Source organism: Pteropus medius, unplaced genomic scaffold (genome assembly GCF_902729225.1).
Source record: "Pteropus medius unplaced genomic scaffold, Ma_sr-lr_union100, whole genome shotgun sequence".
Taxonomy (NCBI): domain Eukaryota; kingdom Metazoa; phylum Chordata; class Mammalia; order Chiroptera; family Pteropodidae; genus Pteropus; species Pteropus medius.
In genome coordinates this window covers 19,855,567-19,874,975 of record NW_024351730.1, presented here as the reverse complement: position 1 = coordinate 19,874,975, position 19,409 = coordinate 19,855,567, and the positions used below count along the sequence as shown (strand labels likewise).

At 33.1% G+C, this 19,409-nt stretch overlaps 1 protein-coding gene across 2 annotated transcripts; it reads left to right on the top strand.

Annotated features, from left to right (window-relative positions):
• Nucleotides 1–1,106: 1,106 nt before the first annotated feature.
• Nucleotides 1,107–16,694, top strand: LOC120588159 (UDP-glucuronosyltransferase 2A3-like). Of its 2 annotated transcripts, none has more exons than XM_039845362.1 (6): nucleotides 1,107–1,880; nucleotides 4,311–4,459; nucleotides 12,742–12,873; nucleotides 14,137–14,224; nucleotides 14,625–14,844; nucleotides 15,262–16,694. In XM_039845362.1, exons 1-6 carry the CDS (start codon nucleotides 1,157–1,159, stop codon nucleotides 15,539–15,541), a joined length of 1,593 nt encoding a protein of 530 aa, XP_039701296.1. In that variant the 5' UTR covers nucleotides 1,107–1,156; the 3' UTR covers nucleotides 15,542–16,694. The 2 variants fall into 2 exon arrangements, with proteins under 2 accessions (XP_039701296.1, XP_039701297.1); XM_039845363.1 differs by having other exon boundaries at nucleotides 14,625–14,776; nucleotides 15,262–15,399.
• The last annotated feature ends 2,715 nt before the right edge of the window (nucleotides 16,695–19,409 follow it).

Sequence of the window (19,409 nt, the reverse complement as noted above, 5' to 3'; positions counted from 1 at the left end):
TAAATTGCTGTTAATTTCATATATAATATTTTAACTAATGATATTATCAGCCTTTTGGTCTCTCAGGCATAAATTATTTCTTTACATTTGTACAAAACCACACTTCTTTACTCTTATACATTGTTTTGTCTCAGATTTAAATACTAATCATAAATTTCAACTATATTGCTCACATTTACAATTTTCAGTCCATATTTCAGGCTATAATGATCCTATGTTTAAATTAATAACACACGTATTTATTCATTTCCCCTTCTTTTTACCTGGACTTTTTTAACTCTTGTATTTAAACTCTTGCTTTTGTAAGCTTATCTTTGTTTTACCTGCCAGAATCATTTGCTAAGGAAATGTTTGACCTTATGACTGCCCTTCTTTAAAATTTGATTAAATATATTTGCCTGTAAGTTTAAATCCAAACCTGTAGTATATCTATCAAGACTATCTAACATCTCTTATTTCAATCTACCTGTCTTCTATAAACTACTACTGCCCACAACTTTCTCTGTGATCCATACTCACTGGAATGCTTTCTCAATATCCTAAACTTTTCTCATTCTTCTGTTCATGTGAAATCTGTCTGTCATTTGTCACTCTACCTACCAAGATGTTTATCTCACCTCATATGGTATCTACTTTACTAAAGCTACTCCCAATAAATCCATAAAGGAGTAATTCTGGTTTTTTTTTTTCCTCTAGAATTCTGAACACCCCGTATTGTCCCTGTGACTCTTAACAGAATATTCCCCCATTGATATCCAAGCTTATTTAAGCAAATTATTTGGCTGTTCTACATAGGTAAAAAGATGTGGACTGTGTGTTCACCTAAACCTTCTGGCACCTTTGAGCAGAGTGGAATGGGTGTTGCCAAGTGTGTCTGTGTGTGTTTCTGTGTGTGAAATGTTAACTTTAAGAGGTTCCTATTTATTATCTCCCTTGTTGCCAATCTAGAGAATAATTTTTAAGTGCTAAAATTGGAAGAGTGTCTCCCACATATATTTACATTTCCATTTTATTCCCTCAGTAACTTGCAAAGAAAAAACTTTTCCCTTTAAACATTAATTTTTAACTTATTACATAACTTAATTGCCATTCTTTTCTGTGCTCAGCAGAAACACACTGAAACCACTGCAGAGCAGGGTGAAAGGGAGCTGCTGCCATGGTGTCTGAGAAGTGTACTTTGGTGGTTCTTCTGCTGCAGCTCTGTGGTGTTGGTTGTGGATTCTGTGGGAAGGTTCTGGTGTGGCCTTGTGACATGAGCCATTGGCTTAATATAAAGATCATTCTGGAGGAACTCACAGAGAGAGGACATGAAGTAACAGTGTTGACGCCTTCAAATACTTGGCTCATTGACTACAAGAAACCTTCCCAACTGAACTTCGAGGTATTGCTTCCAGGATATGACAAAGAATTAATGAAGAAAACAAATGATAAATTTCTAGACCTAGTTGTTAATGTCTTGCCAAAGGTAACGCTCTGGCAATCAATGATAAAACTGAAAGAATTTTTTATTGAAATAACTGAATATTTAAAAATCCTATGTGAGAGTGTAGTCTACAATCAGACACTCATGAAGAAGCTTCAAGAAACCAACTATAATGTAATGATTATAGACCCTGTGATGCCTTGTGGAGAGCTGGTTGCTGAGCTGCTAGAAGTCCCTTTTGTGCTCACATTAAGAACCTCTTTAGGAGGCATAAAGGAGAAACATTGTGGGAAAATTCCAAGTCCACCTTCCTATGTACCTGTTCCGATGACGGGCCTAACGGACCGAATGACCTTTCTGGAAAGAGTTAAAAATACAATGTTTTCAGTTTTCTTTGACTTCTGGATCCAGGATTACGATACTCATTTTTGGGACCAGTTTTATAGTGAGGCATTAGGTAAGATACTCTGCTTTTCATTTAAAACATGTTATCAAAAGAAACCAAGAAAGATTTAAGTGAAATCTAAGTAAGTGAAAGGAATAAAATTTAAAATATCTGTCTTCCATTTAAATTCTATAAGTGACAGCAAACAAAACTAAGTGAAAATGAGAGCAAGAAATCACTTGCCATGGTTACCTTTTCTTTACAGTTCTGAAACCATTTCTCATAAGATAGTTTGATACTTGTTAGGTTCATGCCAAAACAATATAAAACGCAAAAATAGTTGTTAATATTAACGATAGTTTGCTCTATTTATATAGTATATGTAACTCTGGTGCATTGAGTTTTCATATTAGAAGATTTATAACTATTCTTAGTAAAGAGAGAATAATGTTTCTTCTAAGAGTAAGATAACCTATTTGTCTGACACCTGTAATACTGAAATATGATCATTATTAACAAAGAGATTGTATTTAATTCACTTGAATCTGTTCCAACAATTTTGATAATTAATGATGGTTACCCTCAAGCTTACGCCATTTTTACTGGAACAGCATACCCATCATTCTTATCTCTCTCATTAACTTCAAGTGAAACTTTAGAAAGTCTCATTTGGACAAGTTCATCAAGGCTGGTAATGGAAAAGATTCCTATGATTCTTTACATTTCTTGGGAGAGTGCTATACAAAAACCTGAAAAAGTAATTAGGAAACTCTAAAAGACTTTATGTCCCAAGCAGTAAACGAGAGTAGATTTTTTTTTTCACTTCACTGATATATTCTTGTTCTACTTATTTTTAATCCCTTGTCTTTTCAGTGTAAAAATGCTTTACTTTGCAATTTTATACACTCAGCCGTGATCTGAATTGGCCAATTCAGACACACTTCCACTTCAACTATCTTTGAGAAATACAAACATGAACTAACAAAGGATTCACTGAATATCTAATTGTTTTACAGAACTAATATTCAGAGGGACCCACTTCAAAATTTCTTTGATTTAGACATATTTGAACTTAAATACATTGATTTGCTATAATTATTTATTAACTTAATAATCAGTATGCATTGCTTGAGTGAAGACTACATGCTAGGCTCTATAGATCTAGGTAAAAAGTACAAGGATCCTGGCTCAAAACTACCCTCAGAGGTAACTGAGAACTATAATAGGTCACTGCCACATTTTGATGTAATAGAATTATGAGTAATGACCTCTGAAAAGACTCAAGTTGAGAACAAGAGGACAGAAGCATATCAAAGGAGAAGGAGAAAAAATAGCATCTTCTGTTATGCAAAAGTTGTACTGGCCATGCATTCAGGCAACCTTTAAGTAGTCTTTAAAATTAAAAACAATCCCACTTGATTCATTTGATGATGATATCTACTTGGTAGCTAAAATTCAATAACCAATTAATTATATACCTTTTTAGAATTATCCAACTTTATATGAATAATATAACAAAAGAAAAAAGTATATTGGTCAATTTTATTTCACTGTTTTATGTCCATAATTCTTGATGTGGAACTTTTCAAATATAACTTATAAAATTATTTACAACTATTCTATACTTCAATTTGCTCTCATTCTTCTTTCTTTTATCTCCTCTATACTCATTATTGTGAATTACTGCTTTAAATATGGAATTTTCCTAATTGCTTTAAACACTGTCTTTCTAAAATGAAATCTAAGGTCATGTAAACTAAATCACCTAGGGAGAAAAATAATTATGAGAGCTATAAGAATAACTAATGAAAATATCAAGTAGGGGTTTGTAATCAAAGCAGAATTTGAGTTATAGGAAAGTAGACATTTGGAGGGCAAAAACACATTAACACAGAAGCTAATCAATAGAATTCTAATCTAATCTCTGTCAATTTCAAACAAAGACCAATTTCAAAAGGTCCTTGGGCAAAGCTTTTTTATTATCAAATTGTAGACTTTGGACTGCATAACCTTGGATATAATTTCAAACATTAAAAAGTGATGACTCTAAAATGACTTTGATTAGAATCCTAAAGTGAAAAGAATTCCCATCTCAGTTTTTTCACTTTCTCTGTTACAAAACATTTATTTTTTTTTGTAAATATAAGCAATTGGTTTTTGCAATTAGTCATTCTTCTGCATAAAAATCCTTCAATGTGTTCCCTTTAAAACATATCATTTATGACAACAGTAAAGTAAGTGCATGATCATCGTAGTATGGACCTGTGTATCTCACATCCTCCAAACAGGGTCTTCATGAGTATGAATTACTCAGGGATTTCTTACTTTTATTCCATATTATTTTATTAACATCCCTTTTTATTTCACATCAAGAAGCCACATTATTCTAAAAGTCTTAAATTTATGTTCCCTTTGACAGCTTATTATCAAACTGGTGGTGAAATTGTCCCATTGAATTTATGGGCTAATTGCTTTCACCCAACTATTTTTTGTTTTCTCCAGGAAGACCCACTACATTATGTGAGACTCTAGGGAAGGCTGAAATTTGGCTAATTCGAACATATTGGGATTTTGAATTTCCTCGTCCATACCTACCTAATTTCAAATTTGTTGGAGGATTGCACTGCAAACCTGCCAAACCTTTACCTAAGGTAAGACTATTAATATTGAAAGACTTTATGTACCTTATGATATGGTACCTGAATTTTCTTTAAAGATGATGGTCTTAATAATAGAGACATGATGCTAAACATCTTTGGCCACTCCATTTCCATTTTCCATGTCAGAGGAGCTGTTGTGAGTCTTTTAGGTATTATATTGAGAAATTAGGGTGAAAATGACACAATTAAAGTGCATCTTGAAAAATCATTGATAGGAGTGACAGGAAACTAGAGCCATGAAAATCTCCATGAAGATTGCTGTAGTTATCCTCACAGCATAATGGAGTTATGAACAAGGGCATTTATTATGGTGGTAGAGAGATAAACATGATACACTTTGGGTTAAGTCCCACACTATTTAGTGGGTAAGAGGAAGTAAGCATTGAGGGAAAAGAAGGAAATAAGAAAGACTCTTGTATTTCCATTTGTAGGCTTATTTGATAGAGATGGCTTCTACTGAAATAGAATACATGTAGAGATAAAATCTGTTAAAAATTAATACAGTCTGTTTCATGACTATTCACTTAAAGGAGCCAGTAAGATTTTCAGGTAAAATTTTCTAGAAGTCGTTTGGGTAATACAAGGTCTAAATCTCAGCACACAGGAAAAAAAAAAAGAGATCTCACGAAATCATCTTAGATAAAATGATGTAAGAGGGGAAAATTTGTCCCATTCTAAATTCAACATACCTATTGATAAGAAGTTTGCATTGTATGACCAATCTCAGCTTATGGTTGTTATATAAAAATTATTCTAGTCACTGGATCACAGATCAAAAAGCAATGAGGGAGACTGATGTAAGCATCATGGCAGAGTGTGAAACCTCTTCATATTGCTCCTTATACTTACAAGTTGGACAACTATAATTTAGCAAAGGATTTTCTGCTCAATGTACAAACATACCTGAGAGATCAGTACATCTGAAGGTGGGAGGAGTGGAATGAGCAGGCTAGGTGAGAAAAGGGGAAGAACAAGCATGGTGCCTGCTGAAGCAGTTGGGAGAAATTTATAGTGGTGAACCAGTCAGTTGTGGCTCTCACACTGAAACCCTGAGGATCAGGCAAAACAACATATCTTCCTGAAAAGATGGCTTCTATTACTGCAAAATCTGTTGGTGATGAGAGCGGGGTGGGTACGTGACAAACTTACAGTGATCTTTCTGGCAGACAAGTACAGCCACTCACAGCTATTACAAGCATAGAGGCAAACCCTTCGTCTTATGACAGCCATTGCTAATACAGAGATGAAGCTAAAAAAATCATGATCCCACCTCCCCATGCTCATACCTTTGCAGCAGAATCTGGTAGAGGTGGAAACCGGTTGAGGAAACAGAGACACCTCCGATAACACAGCACCCCTGGTAGCCACCGGTTACAAAATGGCAACACCCAGAGCTCACATGCCCAGAGTCTCATGTGTGCAATATTCCACCACAGGAGTAGTGCCCCAAGACCAAGATAACCTAGACAAAAAAGAGATGCCCACCACCTCAGGAAATGTGTGGCATTTCCCACGACAAGGCGACATCAACTCACTGAGATTCTGGAGGTGCTAAGTGCATTTAAGAGAAAACAAAACATGAACTATAGCACCATCTATTAGAAAACAAAAGAAAGACCTCTGCTTGTCAGTCTGTTGAACTGTTAAGAGCAAAACAGTACCTAAAAAGGAAAAGAGTTCACTTCTTCACATGCACAGGCAAAGAAACAATCCGTCAGTAAGATGAATAACCAAGGTAACATGGTAGCACAGAAAGAGATTTAAAAGTCTCCAAAAACCAAACTCAAAGACATGGAAGACTGTGACTTAAAAGACAGAGAATTCAAATTGAGGTTATGAAAAAGTTCAATGAGATATAAGAAACTCAAAAAGGCAGTTCAGTGAACTCAGGAATAAAGTTAATAAACAAAAGGAATACCTTACCAAAACAATTGAAACTATAAAAAAGAACCAAACAGAAATTTTGGAGCTGAAGAACTCAATAAATGAGAGGAAGAATGCTTTAGAGGGTATTGGAAAAACAGCAAACCAGATGAAAGAGAGAATTAGAGAGCTCAAAAATAGAAACCTAGAAATGACACAGGAAGAAATAGAGAATCAATAATTTAAAAAAAAAAGTGAAAGAACTCTATGAGAACTATCTGACTCCATTAAAAAGAGCAACATAAGAATAATACACATACCAGAAGGAGGAGAGAGGGAGAAGGCAGTAAAGAGTCTATTCAGAGAAAAAACTGATGAGAACTTCCCAAACCTATGAGAAGAGATAGACATTTGTAAACAATAAGCTAACTAAACACCTAACTATCTCAACCAAAAAAGCCTTTTCCAAGACATATTATATTAAAACTGTCAAAAAGTAATGACAAAAAAGAATTCTCAAGGCATCCAGGGGAAAAAGACTGTAATCTACAAAGGAAACACTATTCAATTATCATCATTCTTTAATAGAAATTTTCTAAGCCTGGAATATATAAAAGAAAATATTGAAAGAGATGACCCACTAGCCAAAAATAACATATCCAGCAAAGTTATCCTTCAGATATGATAGAGAAATAAAGGTTTTCTCAGATAAACGAAAGTTAAAGAATTTACTACCACAAGATCTGCATTGAAAGGCATGTTGAAAGTAAGTATTCTACTGAAAACAAAAAGACAAAAGTATACAAACTGAATAAAATGACAGACAGAAGCAGTAACACAAATTTACTTAAGAATTAAATAGTGAACAATTATAACAAAGGTTAAAGGGGTGGAAAGCATTAATAATAATAATTACAACTCCTTTCATGCAGTAATAAACACACTAAGTAAAAGGCGATAATTTGTAACAATAAAAATATTGAAAGGGAAGAGGAATAGGACTGAATATGTACCGGTGAATGAAGATAAGATGCAAGCAGAAGAAAAAGGACTATTGAATCTATGAGACATTTTACACAAACCTAATGGTATCCACAAAACAAAAATCCAGAGCTGCAATACAAATCTTAATAAAAATAAGAAACAGAAGATAAAAATAGAAAACTAGCAGACTAAAATAACAGAAATGCAAAGGAGAAAAAAAAGAGCAATGAACATACAGAGCAACCAGAAAACAAAAAATATTTTTACACAACAAAGGAAACCATCAACAAGACAAAAAGACAACCTATTGAATGAGAAAGATATTTGCCAATGATACATCTGATAAAATACTAATATCCATAATTTATATAAAGAACTCATATAACTCAATACCAAACAAACAATCCAATCAAAAAATGGGCAGAAGAACTGAATAGACATTTCTCCAAAGAGGACATACGGATGCCCAATAGACATATGAAAATATGCTCAACATCACTAATCATCAGGAAAATGAAAATTAAACCACAATGAGATGTCGCTGAACACCTGTCAGAATGGCTATCATCAAAAATTCAACAAACAACAAGTGCTGGTGAGGATGTGGAGAAACAAGACTCTTCATATACTGTTGGTGGAACTATAAATTAGCGAAGCCACTATGGAAAACAGTGTGGAGATTCTTCAAAAAATTAAAATAGAGCTTCCATACAAACCTGCAATCTACTTTTGGGTATCTATCTGAAGGAAACAAAAGCACTAATTTGAAAAGGTATCTGAACCTTTGTAATCATTGCAGCATTACCAGTAATAGAAAAATGGAAGCAACCTAGATGTCCATCAATAGATGAATGGATAAAGAAGATGATTATATATATATAATGGAATATTATTCAGGAATAAAAAATTGAAATCTTGCCATTGATGACAACGTGGATAGTATTATGCAAAGTGAAATAAGTCAGACAGAGAACGACAAACACTATATGACAGCAGTCCTCAACCTTATTGGCACCAGGGACCAGTGCTCCTACAAGAATCTAATGTTGCCAAAGCTGAAGAGGGTAGGGAGATGGGAATAAAAAATTAATTAAAAAATAAAACAAAAAATTTACATGGTTTACAACAATAATGTGTATATATTTTGTACTTCATTTAAACATGACACTACAGCTGTATATTTATGTCTGTAATTTTTGGGTTGACAAAGTTGAATAAAATGCTAATTGCTATGACGATATACTAATTTTATGATACAAAGAATTAAAATATTAATTTTTACCTATCTCCAGCAGAATATATTTCTAAAAGGTAACAACACACACACACACACACACACACACACACACACACACACACACATTAGTAGATTAAAGTAGATTAATTTAAACAGAAACTTCAAACATGTATTTTCTAAAAGAACTGATGTAGAAATAAAATATTCTCTACCACAAATGTGAGCCAAACTCGTATTTCATTTCTTTCAAATATGTGAATGCTCCAACTTCTGGATCACCCAGCCTCTCAGAAATTTTTTATTTAGGTGGCACAAAGTCTTCTCCACAGCTCTCTGGAAGCAAATCATTCCCATTAGCTATGGCTCATGAAGAAAATAAATAAACAAATAAAAATAAAAGGGTTTTAGTAAATCCTAATCTATCAATAATCATTCTAAATGTAAATGGACTGAACTCACTAATCAAAATGCACGCAGTAGCAGGATAGATTTAAAATTGAAACCCAACTATATATTGCCTTCAGGAGACACATCTCAGCTCCAAAGACAAACATAGGCTCAAAATTAAGTGGTGGAAGAGGATACTTAATTGTATCCAGAGAAAAGCAGGTGTAGCCATACTTATATCACACAAAACAGATTTCAAGACAAAAAAGGTAACAAGAGACAAAAATGGATATTTTATAATGATTAAGGAAACTATTTATCAAGAAGACATAATACTTATCCATTTATATGTACCAAACTTGGGAGCATCAAAATAGGCAATTATTATAAGACCTAGAGCCAGAAATTGACAAAAATACAATTACAGTAGAGGACTTGAATATGCCAGTTACAGAAATGGATAGATCATCCAGACAGAAACTCAATAAGAAAATATCCTTAAATGAAAATAGCCTTAAATGAAACATTAGATCAAATGCACTTAATTGGTGTTTATAAAACTCCCATTCCAAACAACAGATATGCATTTTTTTCAAGTATTCTAGAAACATTCTCAGTGATAAACCACATGTTGAAATACGAAATTAGTCTCAATGAATTAAAGAGGATTGAAATCATAGCAAGCATAATTTTGACTACAGTCGTATGAAACTACAAAAAAAAAATCTGGAAAAGCCACAAATATGTGAAGATTGAACAACACACTACTAAACAACTACTGGGTCAAAAAAAAGAAATTTAAAAAGGGATCAAAAGATACATAGAAATCAATAGAAATGAAATTTCTATACCAAAATTTGGGAGATGTAGCAAATGGTACTAAGGGAGAAGTTTACATCAATATAGGCCTACCTCAAGAAACAAGAAAAGGACCAAATAACCTAAAATTCTACCTTAAAAATGAGAAAAAGAACAAATGAAATTCAAAGTCAGTAGAAGAGTGAAAATAATAAAAGAGTGGAAATAAATGAAATAGAGAATAAAAAAGTAATTTTAAAAAGTTAAAGAAAAGAAGAGCTTGGTCTTTGAAAAGATAAACAAAATTGACAAACCTCTAAATAGACTCACTAAGGAAAAAGAAAGAAACGCAAATAAATAAAATCAGAAATGAAAAAGAAGTTACTAGGACACCACAGAAACACAAAGGATTATGCAATAAGATAAAAGACTCTATGCTGCAAAATTGGATAACCTAGAAAATGGACCTTTTTTTAATTTTTATTTTTATTTTATGATTATTTATGCATACAGCACCTGGTCTTCCTAGGCAGTCTCCCATCCAAGTACTAACCAGGCCTGACCCTGATTAGCTTCCAAGATCAGACATCAGGCTTGTTAAGGGTGGCATGGCTGTAGACCATGGACTGTGGCTCCACTGGGGTGTGAACCCAGGACCCTTTGCGTGTAAAGCAGACATACCAACTGCTACACTAAGAAACCATGTCCAGGACAATTTTTTAAAGCATACAACCTTACTAGACTGAATTATAATGAATTGTAAAACCTAAAAAGATTCATCACTAGTAAAGAAATTAAAACAGTAATCAAAAACCTCTCGATAGAGCAAGGCCCAGGACCAGATGGATTCACTGGTAAATTCTAAATTCTTCTGAACCTCTAACAAAAAATCAAAGAGAGGGGAATGCTTCTGAACTCATTTTGAGACCCAAATTACCCTGACACCAACACCAGGCCAAGACATCACAAAAAAAAAAAAAAAAAAAAAAGAAAAAGAAAAAAGCAAAGAAAAAAAGTAGAAGAAGAAAAAGAAGAAAATTATAGGCCAATCTCTTTAATGAACATAGATACAAAAATCTTAAACAATATAGTAGAAAATGTAATACAACAAAACATTAAAAGGACCATACATCACAATCAAGAAGAGCTCATTCCAGGAGGGATGCAAAGATAACTGAGCATACACAAATCAATCATATAATATACCACATTAACAAAATAAAAGATAAAAATCATACGATTATCTCAATAGATGCAGAAAAAGCTTGTGACAAGATATAACATTCTTTTGTGATAAAAACAATAAAATAGTATAGAATACCTCATTATAATAAAGGCCATATATGAAAAGCCTCAGCTAGTATCATACTCAACAGTGAAAAACTCAAGCTTTTTCTCGAAGATCAGGATCAGGAACAAGGATGGTTACTCTCGCCAGTTATTCAATGTAGTACTGGAAATCCTAGCCAGAGCAATCAGACAAGAAAAAAAAAAATAAAAGGCATCCAAATTGGAAATGAATAAGTAAAATTATCTCCACTTGCAGATGACATGATTCTGTATATAGAACACCCTAAAGACTCCATCCAAAAACTATTAGAAACAATAAACAAATGAGGTAAAATTGCAGGATATAAAATCAACATACCAAAATCTGTTGCATTTGTATATACTAACAGCAAAATATCTTAAAGGGAAATGAAGAAAACAATCCCATGTACAATCTCAACAAAAGAAATAAAATATTTAGGAATAATTAACATAGGTGGTGAAGAAACTTTACACTGGAAACTACAAAACATTGTTGAGAGAAATTGAACAAGACAAAAGGAAATGAAAAGATATATCATGTTCATTGATTGGAAGGAGTAACACTGTTAAAATGTCCATATTACCTAAAGAAATATATAGATTCAATACAATTTCTATCACAATTTCAATGGCATTTTTCACAGAAATAGAACAAAAAATTCCAAAATTTGTATGAAACCAGAAAATACCCCCAAATAACCAAAGTAATCCTGAGCAGAAAAGAACATAGCTTGAGGTACATACCCCCTACCTTGAAACTATACTACAAAACTACAGTCATCAAACAGCTTTGTACTGGCAGAAAAACAGACACACAGAACAGAAGTAAGAGTCCATAATTAAACCTACACATATATGGGCAACTAATTTAACACAGAGTCAAGATTATACAATAGAGAAAAGGAAAGTCTCTTAAATGGTGTTGAAATAAATTGGACAGCCGCATAAAAATGAATAAAACTAGACTAGTAACTTGTACCATATATAAATACTAATTCAAAACAGTTTTAAAATTTGAATGTAATACCTGAAACAATAAAATACATAGAAGAAAACAGAGGCACTAAACTTATAGACCTTGGTCTCAGCTGGGTTTTAGTGAACTTGACCTAAAAAGCAAGGGAAGCAAAAGTAAAAATAAATGAATGAAACCACATCAAACTAAAAAGCTTTTGCACAGCAGAAGAAACAATCAACAGAACAAAAAGGCAACCAACCGAATAAGAGATGTTTAAACAAAACCTCTGATAAGGGGCTAATATCCAAAATACATAAATAACTCACACAAATCAATAATTTTTTAAAAATCCAATTAAGAAATGAGCAGAGGACCTAAACAGACATTTTTCTAAAGAAGACTTATAGATGGCCAATTATCAGATGTCTAATTTAGACCCATTTGGGGGCTTTCTTTTGAAGAATATTTTTATGAATTTGCAAACCACCCAATTTTTAATAAAATTAAAACTCATTCCATGGCTATTCATTGATCAATGATTAAGTTTTTAAGGCACAGTTTTGAAACACATACTTCCTCCTAAGGAGACTGGGTGGTTCTAGGTGCCAAAGATAAAAATAGTCTAACCATGCCTCTGACAATTCCCTTGAATCTTCTTGTCAGAAGTGTAAATGAACTTTATTTTATTCTCTATGATGCTGAACCTCTGTAATACAAAGAATTTTTTCTCTACAGAAAATAGAAGAATTTGTCCAGAGCTCAGGTGAAGACGGTGTTGTGGTGTTTTCTCTGGGTTCAATGATCCAAAATCTCACGGAAGATAAAGCCAATTTATTTGCCTCAGCCTTTGCCCAGATTCCACAGAAGGTTAGTATAACCTTTGACCCTTCTGGGCAGCTGTTTACCAATTGGAGACAGAGTGTGGCTGATGGTATCTTTCCAGGTAAAAGTTAAATCTCATTTTACAGGTAACATATAAGGTACTATCAGTAAGTCAAAAATTTTAAAACATTACAATAGTGAGTTTAGGCACATTTGAGCCTTGCCTACTGAGATTTGCTGTTACTGTGGAAACACAGCTTTTAGGAATCATTTGTTTTTAATGAGATAGAGATGAAAACATTAAGTCTGTGGCTCACTTTTTAGTATTTGAAATCTTATGCCCTATTCTGACTACTCTCAAAATAGTTCTAAAGTATAATCACTCTAAGGACCAGGAAAAGGGAGAACGAAAATGACAAAGATGAAACATGCTCAAGGACATCCTTCAAATCTTTGATTTTACTGGGACTTGATTCATTACAGTTGAGCATGGAAGTAGAAGCCTAGATTCACTTAGTCTTTTTAATTAGAGTTTTCTAGAATTAAAAGGCCATGGAAATATTAATATTATATCAATCTGCATGTTCTAATTTATAATATTCAATTAATTTTAATGTTATCACTATGATTCTAGATTTCCATTCTTTATATATTGCTATTTGTGAAATATCTAAGAGCTCTTTTTATTTTTATATTTGGTTAAATTCCATAAAATTATATAGAAATTCTATATAATGGAATAAAATTCTATACAATGGAATAAAAGTAAACATATAATCTCATTCTACTTTAAAAAAAAAAGAAAAAAGTTTGGAGAGGAAAAAAGTAGGTAGGAATAAAAGGAAGATGAAAAGATAACTAATCATACAAAAAAAAAAAAGTAGGTAAAATCTAAAGCAGTATGTTTTTGGAAACACTAATTTGAAGATAAAACTATGATGGCCAGGGACATAAATTTATACAGAAGTAATTGTGGCCATAAAATTTTTAACTTCTGCATTCTGATTGAATAGACTAGTACCACTTTATTTCTTAATTCTTCACTTACAATCTCACTCCCAGAAGCTTTTAAATGATAATAGAAAAAAAAAATAATATACTTAATAGGTAACTACAACAAGGTCTTTAAAAGAGGTGATTGTAAACAGTTCCACTATTTCTTTCAGTGTTTACAAAATATACCCATATACTCCCTTTTCAACTATCACCTAGAGTAGAGTAGATGAATAATTTATAAATAACTCTACAACCTGAAAATGTCATTATCCTGTGGTTGTACTTGTGAAATATACACACTGTCTTCCACAGGTTTTATGGAGATACAAAGGAAAGAAACCAGCCACATTAGGAGCCAATACTCGGCTCTATGATTGGATACCCCAGAATGATCTTCTTGGTAAGATTGTGAAGAAGAAAAGCTATATAGTTGTTGATGTACAAGTTATTTCATCCTTTAACAGCTAACATTAACATAACAATATCAACAAATATTTAACAATTATAAATATTTCTCATTTTATCTCCAATTTTAAAAGTTATAAAGATTTGACCATTAATTTTATAGATTCACACTTGCTATGATTCAGAGGAGTTTTAGTCAACCCAGAGGGAATTAACGCCTCCTTTTCCTGGGATAGCAATTTTCTGTGGTAGCAATGTCCCATGTACTCAGCTTCTGTAGAACATATTGCCTTCTTTCATGACTTATCCCATAGATCTTCCCCTTCTGTCTCTGAAATTCCGCTAACGTGTTATAATGAAATTGTTATCTGCTTCTCATTCTATCCCCAAACTAGGTCATCCCAAAACCAAAGCTTTTCTCACTCATGGTGGAATGAATGGGATATATGAAGCTATTTATCATGGGGTTCCTGTGGTGGGAGTTTCCATATTTGGTGATCAGCATGATAACATTGCTCACATGAAGACCAAAGGAGCAGCTATGGAGGTGAATATGAACACAATGACCAGTGCAGATTTGCTCAGAGCTTTGAGAACAGTCATAAACGATCCTTCGTAAGTACTACTGCTTTCTGAAGAATTATCATTGATTGTATTGTGTACCATAAAAGAAAATGTTAGAGATCATGCCTATGAACCTTTTAATGTGTTTTTTTCCCACAATATTGAGTCATTCACCAACTTATTCTTGGAAATCTCTGGGAAATTATAGTTCATACAATGCCACACTTACTTCTTGGAAAAATTAGGCTCCAATTAACAACTGGTTTATTCTGTTTTCCTATGTCCACAATTAACCACATTATGTTGAGAATACATTTTTTTTTCAATCTTCCCACTATATCCGTTAAAATTCTATACAAGAGCAGAGTCCATATAACAATTTCTATGGTCCTTTGATTGATTTTATAACATTATCACATAACTTACAAAAACAAAATTTTATTTTCTTTCTTTGTATTTGCCTTCTAGTTATAAAGAGAATGTGATGAAGTTATCAAAGATTCACCATGATCAACCTATAAAGCCTCTGGATCGAGCTGTCTTCTGGATTGAGTTTGTCATGCGCCACAAAGGAGCCAAGCACCTGAGGCCAGCCATTCATGACCTCACCTGGATTCAGTACCACTCTTTGGATGTGATTGGATTTCTGATGGCCTGTGTGGCATCTGCTGTATTCTTGGTCACCAAATGTTGTTTATTTTCTTATCAAAAATTTGGTAAAACAGGAAAGAAGGAAAAGAGGAAATAGATTCGTCCAAGTTTGGCTGATGCCTGAGTGGATAATCCTATCCATTCTAGCCACAAAGAGTTAAATGAGAACACAGTACCTCTTTCCTGTTTCAAATTTACCATCTCTCAACTTCAGTCTAAAGAGAAAGCCAAGAATTCACAAGGCCATTAACTAATAAGCATGTCCCATTCTTCCTTTTTCTAGTCTCAGATGTTCCTCTTTACCCACTTTCTGACACAAGAACGTTTAGAACTCTGAAAGTTCTATTCATGATATCACTATTTTCGTTGTGTATCCTTAAGTGACGTGGCAATTGCTGGAGAGAACAAATTATGAGCTGAATTCCATGGATATAGAGAGCTCAGAATAGTACAGTTCATAAATTGCAACAGATTATATGAAACAGGAAAATAACTTCGAAAATTAGTTTTGTTATGAAAAATATGATTTTCTCTTTTAATAAAAGTATTAAGTCTCTCTACTTGCCCAAAGTTACTGGGATTAGACCAAAATTGAAAATAATGATGATGAGATATTCTGCTTTGGAAGGCTTACAAAATTTCCATTGAGCTGCTTTAGTCTACTCAGGCATCGCAGTAAGATACCACAAACTCGATGGCATAAACAACAAAAATTTACTTTTTTGCAATTATGGAGCCTAGTAGTTCAAGATCAAGATGTCAGCAGGATTGGTTTCTTATGAGACCTCCCTTTCTGTTTTGCAGATGGCCACCTTTGCCCTTTGTCTTCTCGTGGCCTTTCCTCTGTGCTCCCATGGTATGAAAGGATACTTATGTCTCTTCTTTTTCTTACAAGGACACAAATCCTGTGGGATTAGATTCCTACTTTCATAATCTGATTTAATCTTAAATACCTTGTTAAAGGGCTTGTCTCCAAATATAGTCACATTGGGGAGTTAAGGCTTCAACATATAAATTTGAGAGGTTAAGGACACAATTCAGTCCATAACAAATTTTACCAAACAATGATGGCTTGTTTCTGTCTTTAATCAAATATTTCTTGTGTGACTTTAATGTACAAGGGACAGTTCTGAGCATTTCCCTAAAACAATGAAATAACTTTGTTTTTCAACAAATGAGGATGTCAGTAATGTTTTAAAGGTAAACATGTTATTTCATAAGAAATAAATTAAAGAATAACTGCAAAACTATTTAACTAATTTTAATTAGATTTTTAAAGACCAGCACAATCGATAACCTTAAAGTTAAATGTCAATTCATTATATTTAAACATCACTAGTATTCATAATTTAAATAATAAATTTATATAATGAAGAAATTTCCTACAGAAAAGACATATACTTGGAATGTAAAATCTTTGCAATTTTTTCCAGTCTCCATGTTCTACAAATGTAAATTCATCAGTTAATTATTAAAGAATACAAGCTAGTAGAAGACCTGCTTCACCAAGATGTGGTATATTAAATATTTATCAACAAAGTACTCTAATGTAAGATCAATATTCATATTTTAATCAGTTACACATTGCTTTAACACATATTAAACATTTCACTAAGTTTGCCCTCTCATCATGTTAATAACATATCTACTTAATGTTTTATTTTCCATTTTTGATATATTAAGGAAAGAAAAATGAACTCCATGGACTTACTAAATATTTTGAAATTCATATACATCTTACTATGATATATTTATAAACTACTTTCCAATTTAAAATAACTGTAATGAAAAAATATAAGTATTACCTCTTGAATGCCAGGTGACTAAAAGTGCCAATAGATTGCTGCAAAAATTTTCAAATACTGAGAATTATTTATATAATGTTAAAAAAATTTTTTAAGTACTTAATACTTACATGTCTTGACTTTTACAGTTTTATTGTATCCTAGAAAGCTATTTATATTTGCTTTAAGGTAAGTCTGTTCTCTGCAAATAGAATGCAACAAATGACTAAGATCCAGTAAGAGGTGGCCTGCCATCCCTGAGGCTATGCCCTGCGTACACTCAGGCATCCTCCGTGGACTCTGAGACTGGCCATTCTGGCATAGAACATTTGCTGTCCCTCAGTAGCTGCTGTTCATATTCCTCCCCTTTTGAATTCAGTTAAAATTAGACTTGATTTGGCCTTCTACTATCTTCTTTTCTTGCCAACAAATTAATAGTCTGCCACAGAAGATATAAAAAGAGCTTTTTGCTATGCACTAACTTTTATGCTTATTAGAAGTCCAAGCAGATAGATCAAGTCTGGAATTTAGAGAGGCATTCTATTCTAGAAATATGAAATTGGATTTCCATAATATATAGCTTTGATATATTCTGCCATGGGTCTGGATGGAATCCTATGTTAAGAGAAATTAAGATCTGCGCATTGATTATTGTCCCAATAGGAAACTGTGTTTACTCAAGATAATTCAATTGTAGAGACATTAGAATGCGACTACTCCCAGAAATTTTGGCAAAGCCAAGGGAATAAATAAGAAATGATTAGTGCCCAGAAGAAATTATCAATCTCAGTGTGGAAAGAACAAGGAGAAATATTATTATTAAACCCCAGAAAAACTAGTTACATTGCTGACACAGGGTCATAGATCAACAGTTACTACCAGGGAAGTGAGGCCAAAACAGAGAAGAAGCAGGAAAGATATCACCTGATTTCTTTCCTCCTGCTCTGATTATCTATAGGCCTGAACCCCTTTAAACCCAGCTGGTATAACTCTTAGGTGATACAAATGGCACTAGCCAGAGTCCCTGGAGCAAATGTTGGGATGGAAAAGAGCGAGAATGGACTTCCTAAGCAGTCATTCTTATAGTTGTTCAGATGAGGAAACTCTCATCTCTAACACAGCAGAGAATATCAGCCACAGTACTTTTGCACAGCCTTTATAGTCTCAACTCCTAGAGCTACTCAACAGCCTGAAGATGATAATTTAACATTTTTTCCATAACATTACATTTGTCCTTTGTCCTTGGCAGTGCCTCCTCTGCTCAGGGTTCTTTAATTGGTGATATGATCTAAAACTTTGTTCATTCAGAATTACCATGAAGATCTGTTTTCATTGGTTTGTTATACCTTTACACTGCCTTATTATTATTCGACATCAAAGTATTAAGTGGTGCCCTCGTGATCTTCATCTCATTCATTCAATGTCTACCTGAGCTCAATAAAAACACAGAAACTGTCTCTCAAATGCAGAAGACTAGTCAGGGAAATACGGTGTGGCTTTGTTCCAAAATTCTAAGGTTCTTCTATTAGGATTTTTCAAGGATTTATTTAATATTTTAATTTTTTTATTGAAGTAACATCGGTTAATAACATTATAAAAATTCCAGGTGTACAACATAATAATTTGATATATGTGACCTCTATTACATGCTCACCACCAAAAGTTTAGTTTCCAAATATTGGTAAAATCCATTTATTACCACATATTTTACCCCTTTTACCATTTCACCCTCTCCCTACCTTTTTTCCCTCTGGTAGTCACCATTCTGTTGTTCATACCTATGAGGGGTGTTTTGTTTTGTTACATTTGCTATTTGTTACTTTTTGTCTTAATATACATGTTTAACAGATAAGGAAACTGAAGTACAAATAGATTAAATAATTTTCTCAATGTCATATGACTGGCTAGTAGTTGGAGAATTTTACCATAAACAGACAGAGCTCAGAGTAAATATTGTTAAAAATTTCATTATATATACCTTATTTATGAATGTATACTTCTGACTGTAAAAGGGCCAATAAAGAAGAGAAGTTAAAGATATAGAAGAGAAGAAGGATAACAAAAAATTGAGGGCCTCAGGTTGTTTGGTATTAACAGGGGTAAAGGATAGCATACTTTATTCATGTAAATGGGGAGAAGAAAGAAAATAGTTACATTTATAGGGAAGTTTATAACATTTAA

What these genes read in the sequence shown, in the direction of transcription:
- LOC120588159 (XM_039845362.1), top strand. Translation starts at nt 1,157, where the DNA reads ATGGTGTCTGAGAAGTGTACTTTGGTGGTTCTTCTGCTGCAGCTCTGT. An exon ending in CTGCCAAACCTTTACCTAAG is followed by an intron (nt 4,460 to 12,741) that starts GTAAGACTATTA and finishes TTTTCTCTACAG; the next exon opens with AAAATAGAAGAATTTGTCCA. An exon ending in ACCCCAGAATGATCTTCTTG is followed by an intron (nt 14,225 to 14,624) that starts GTAAGATTGTGA and finishes TCCCCAAACTAG; the next exon opens with GTCATCCCAAAACCAAAGCT.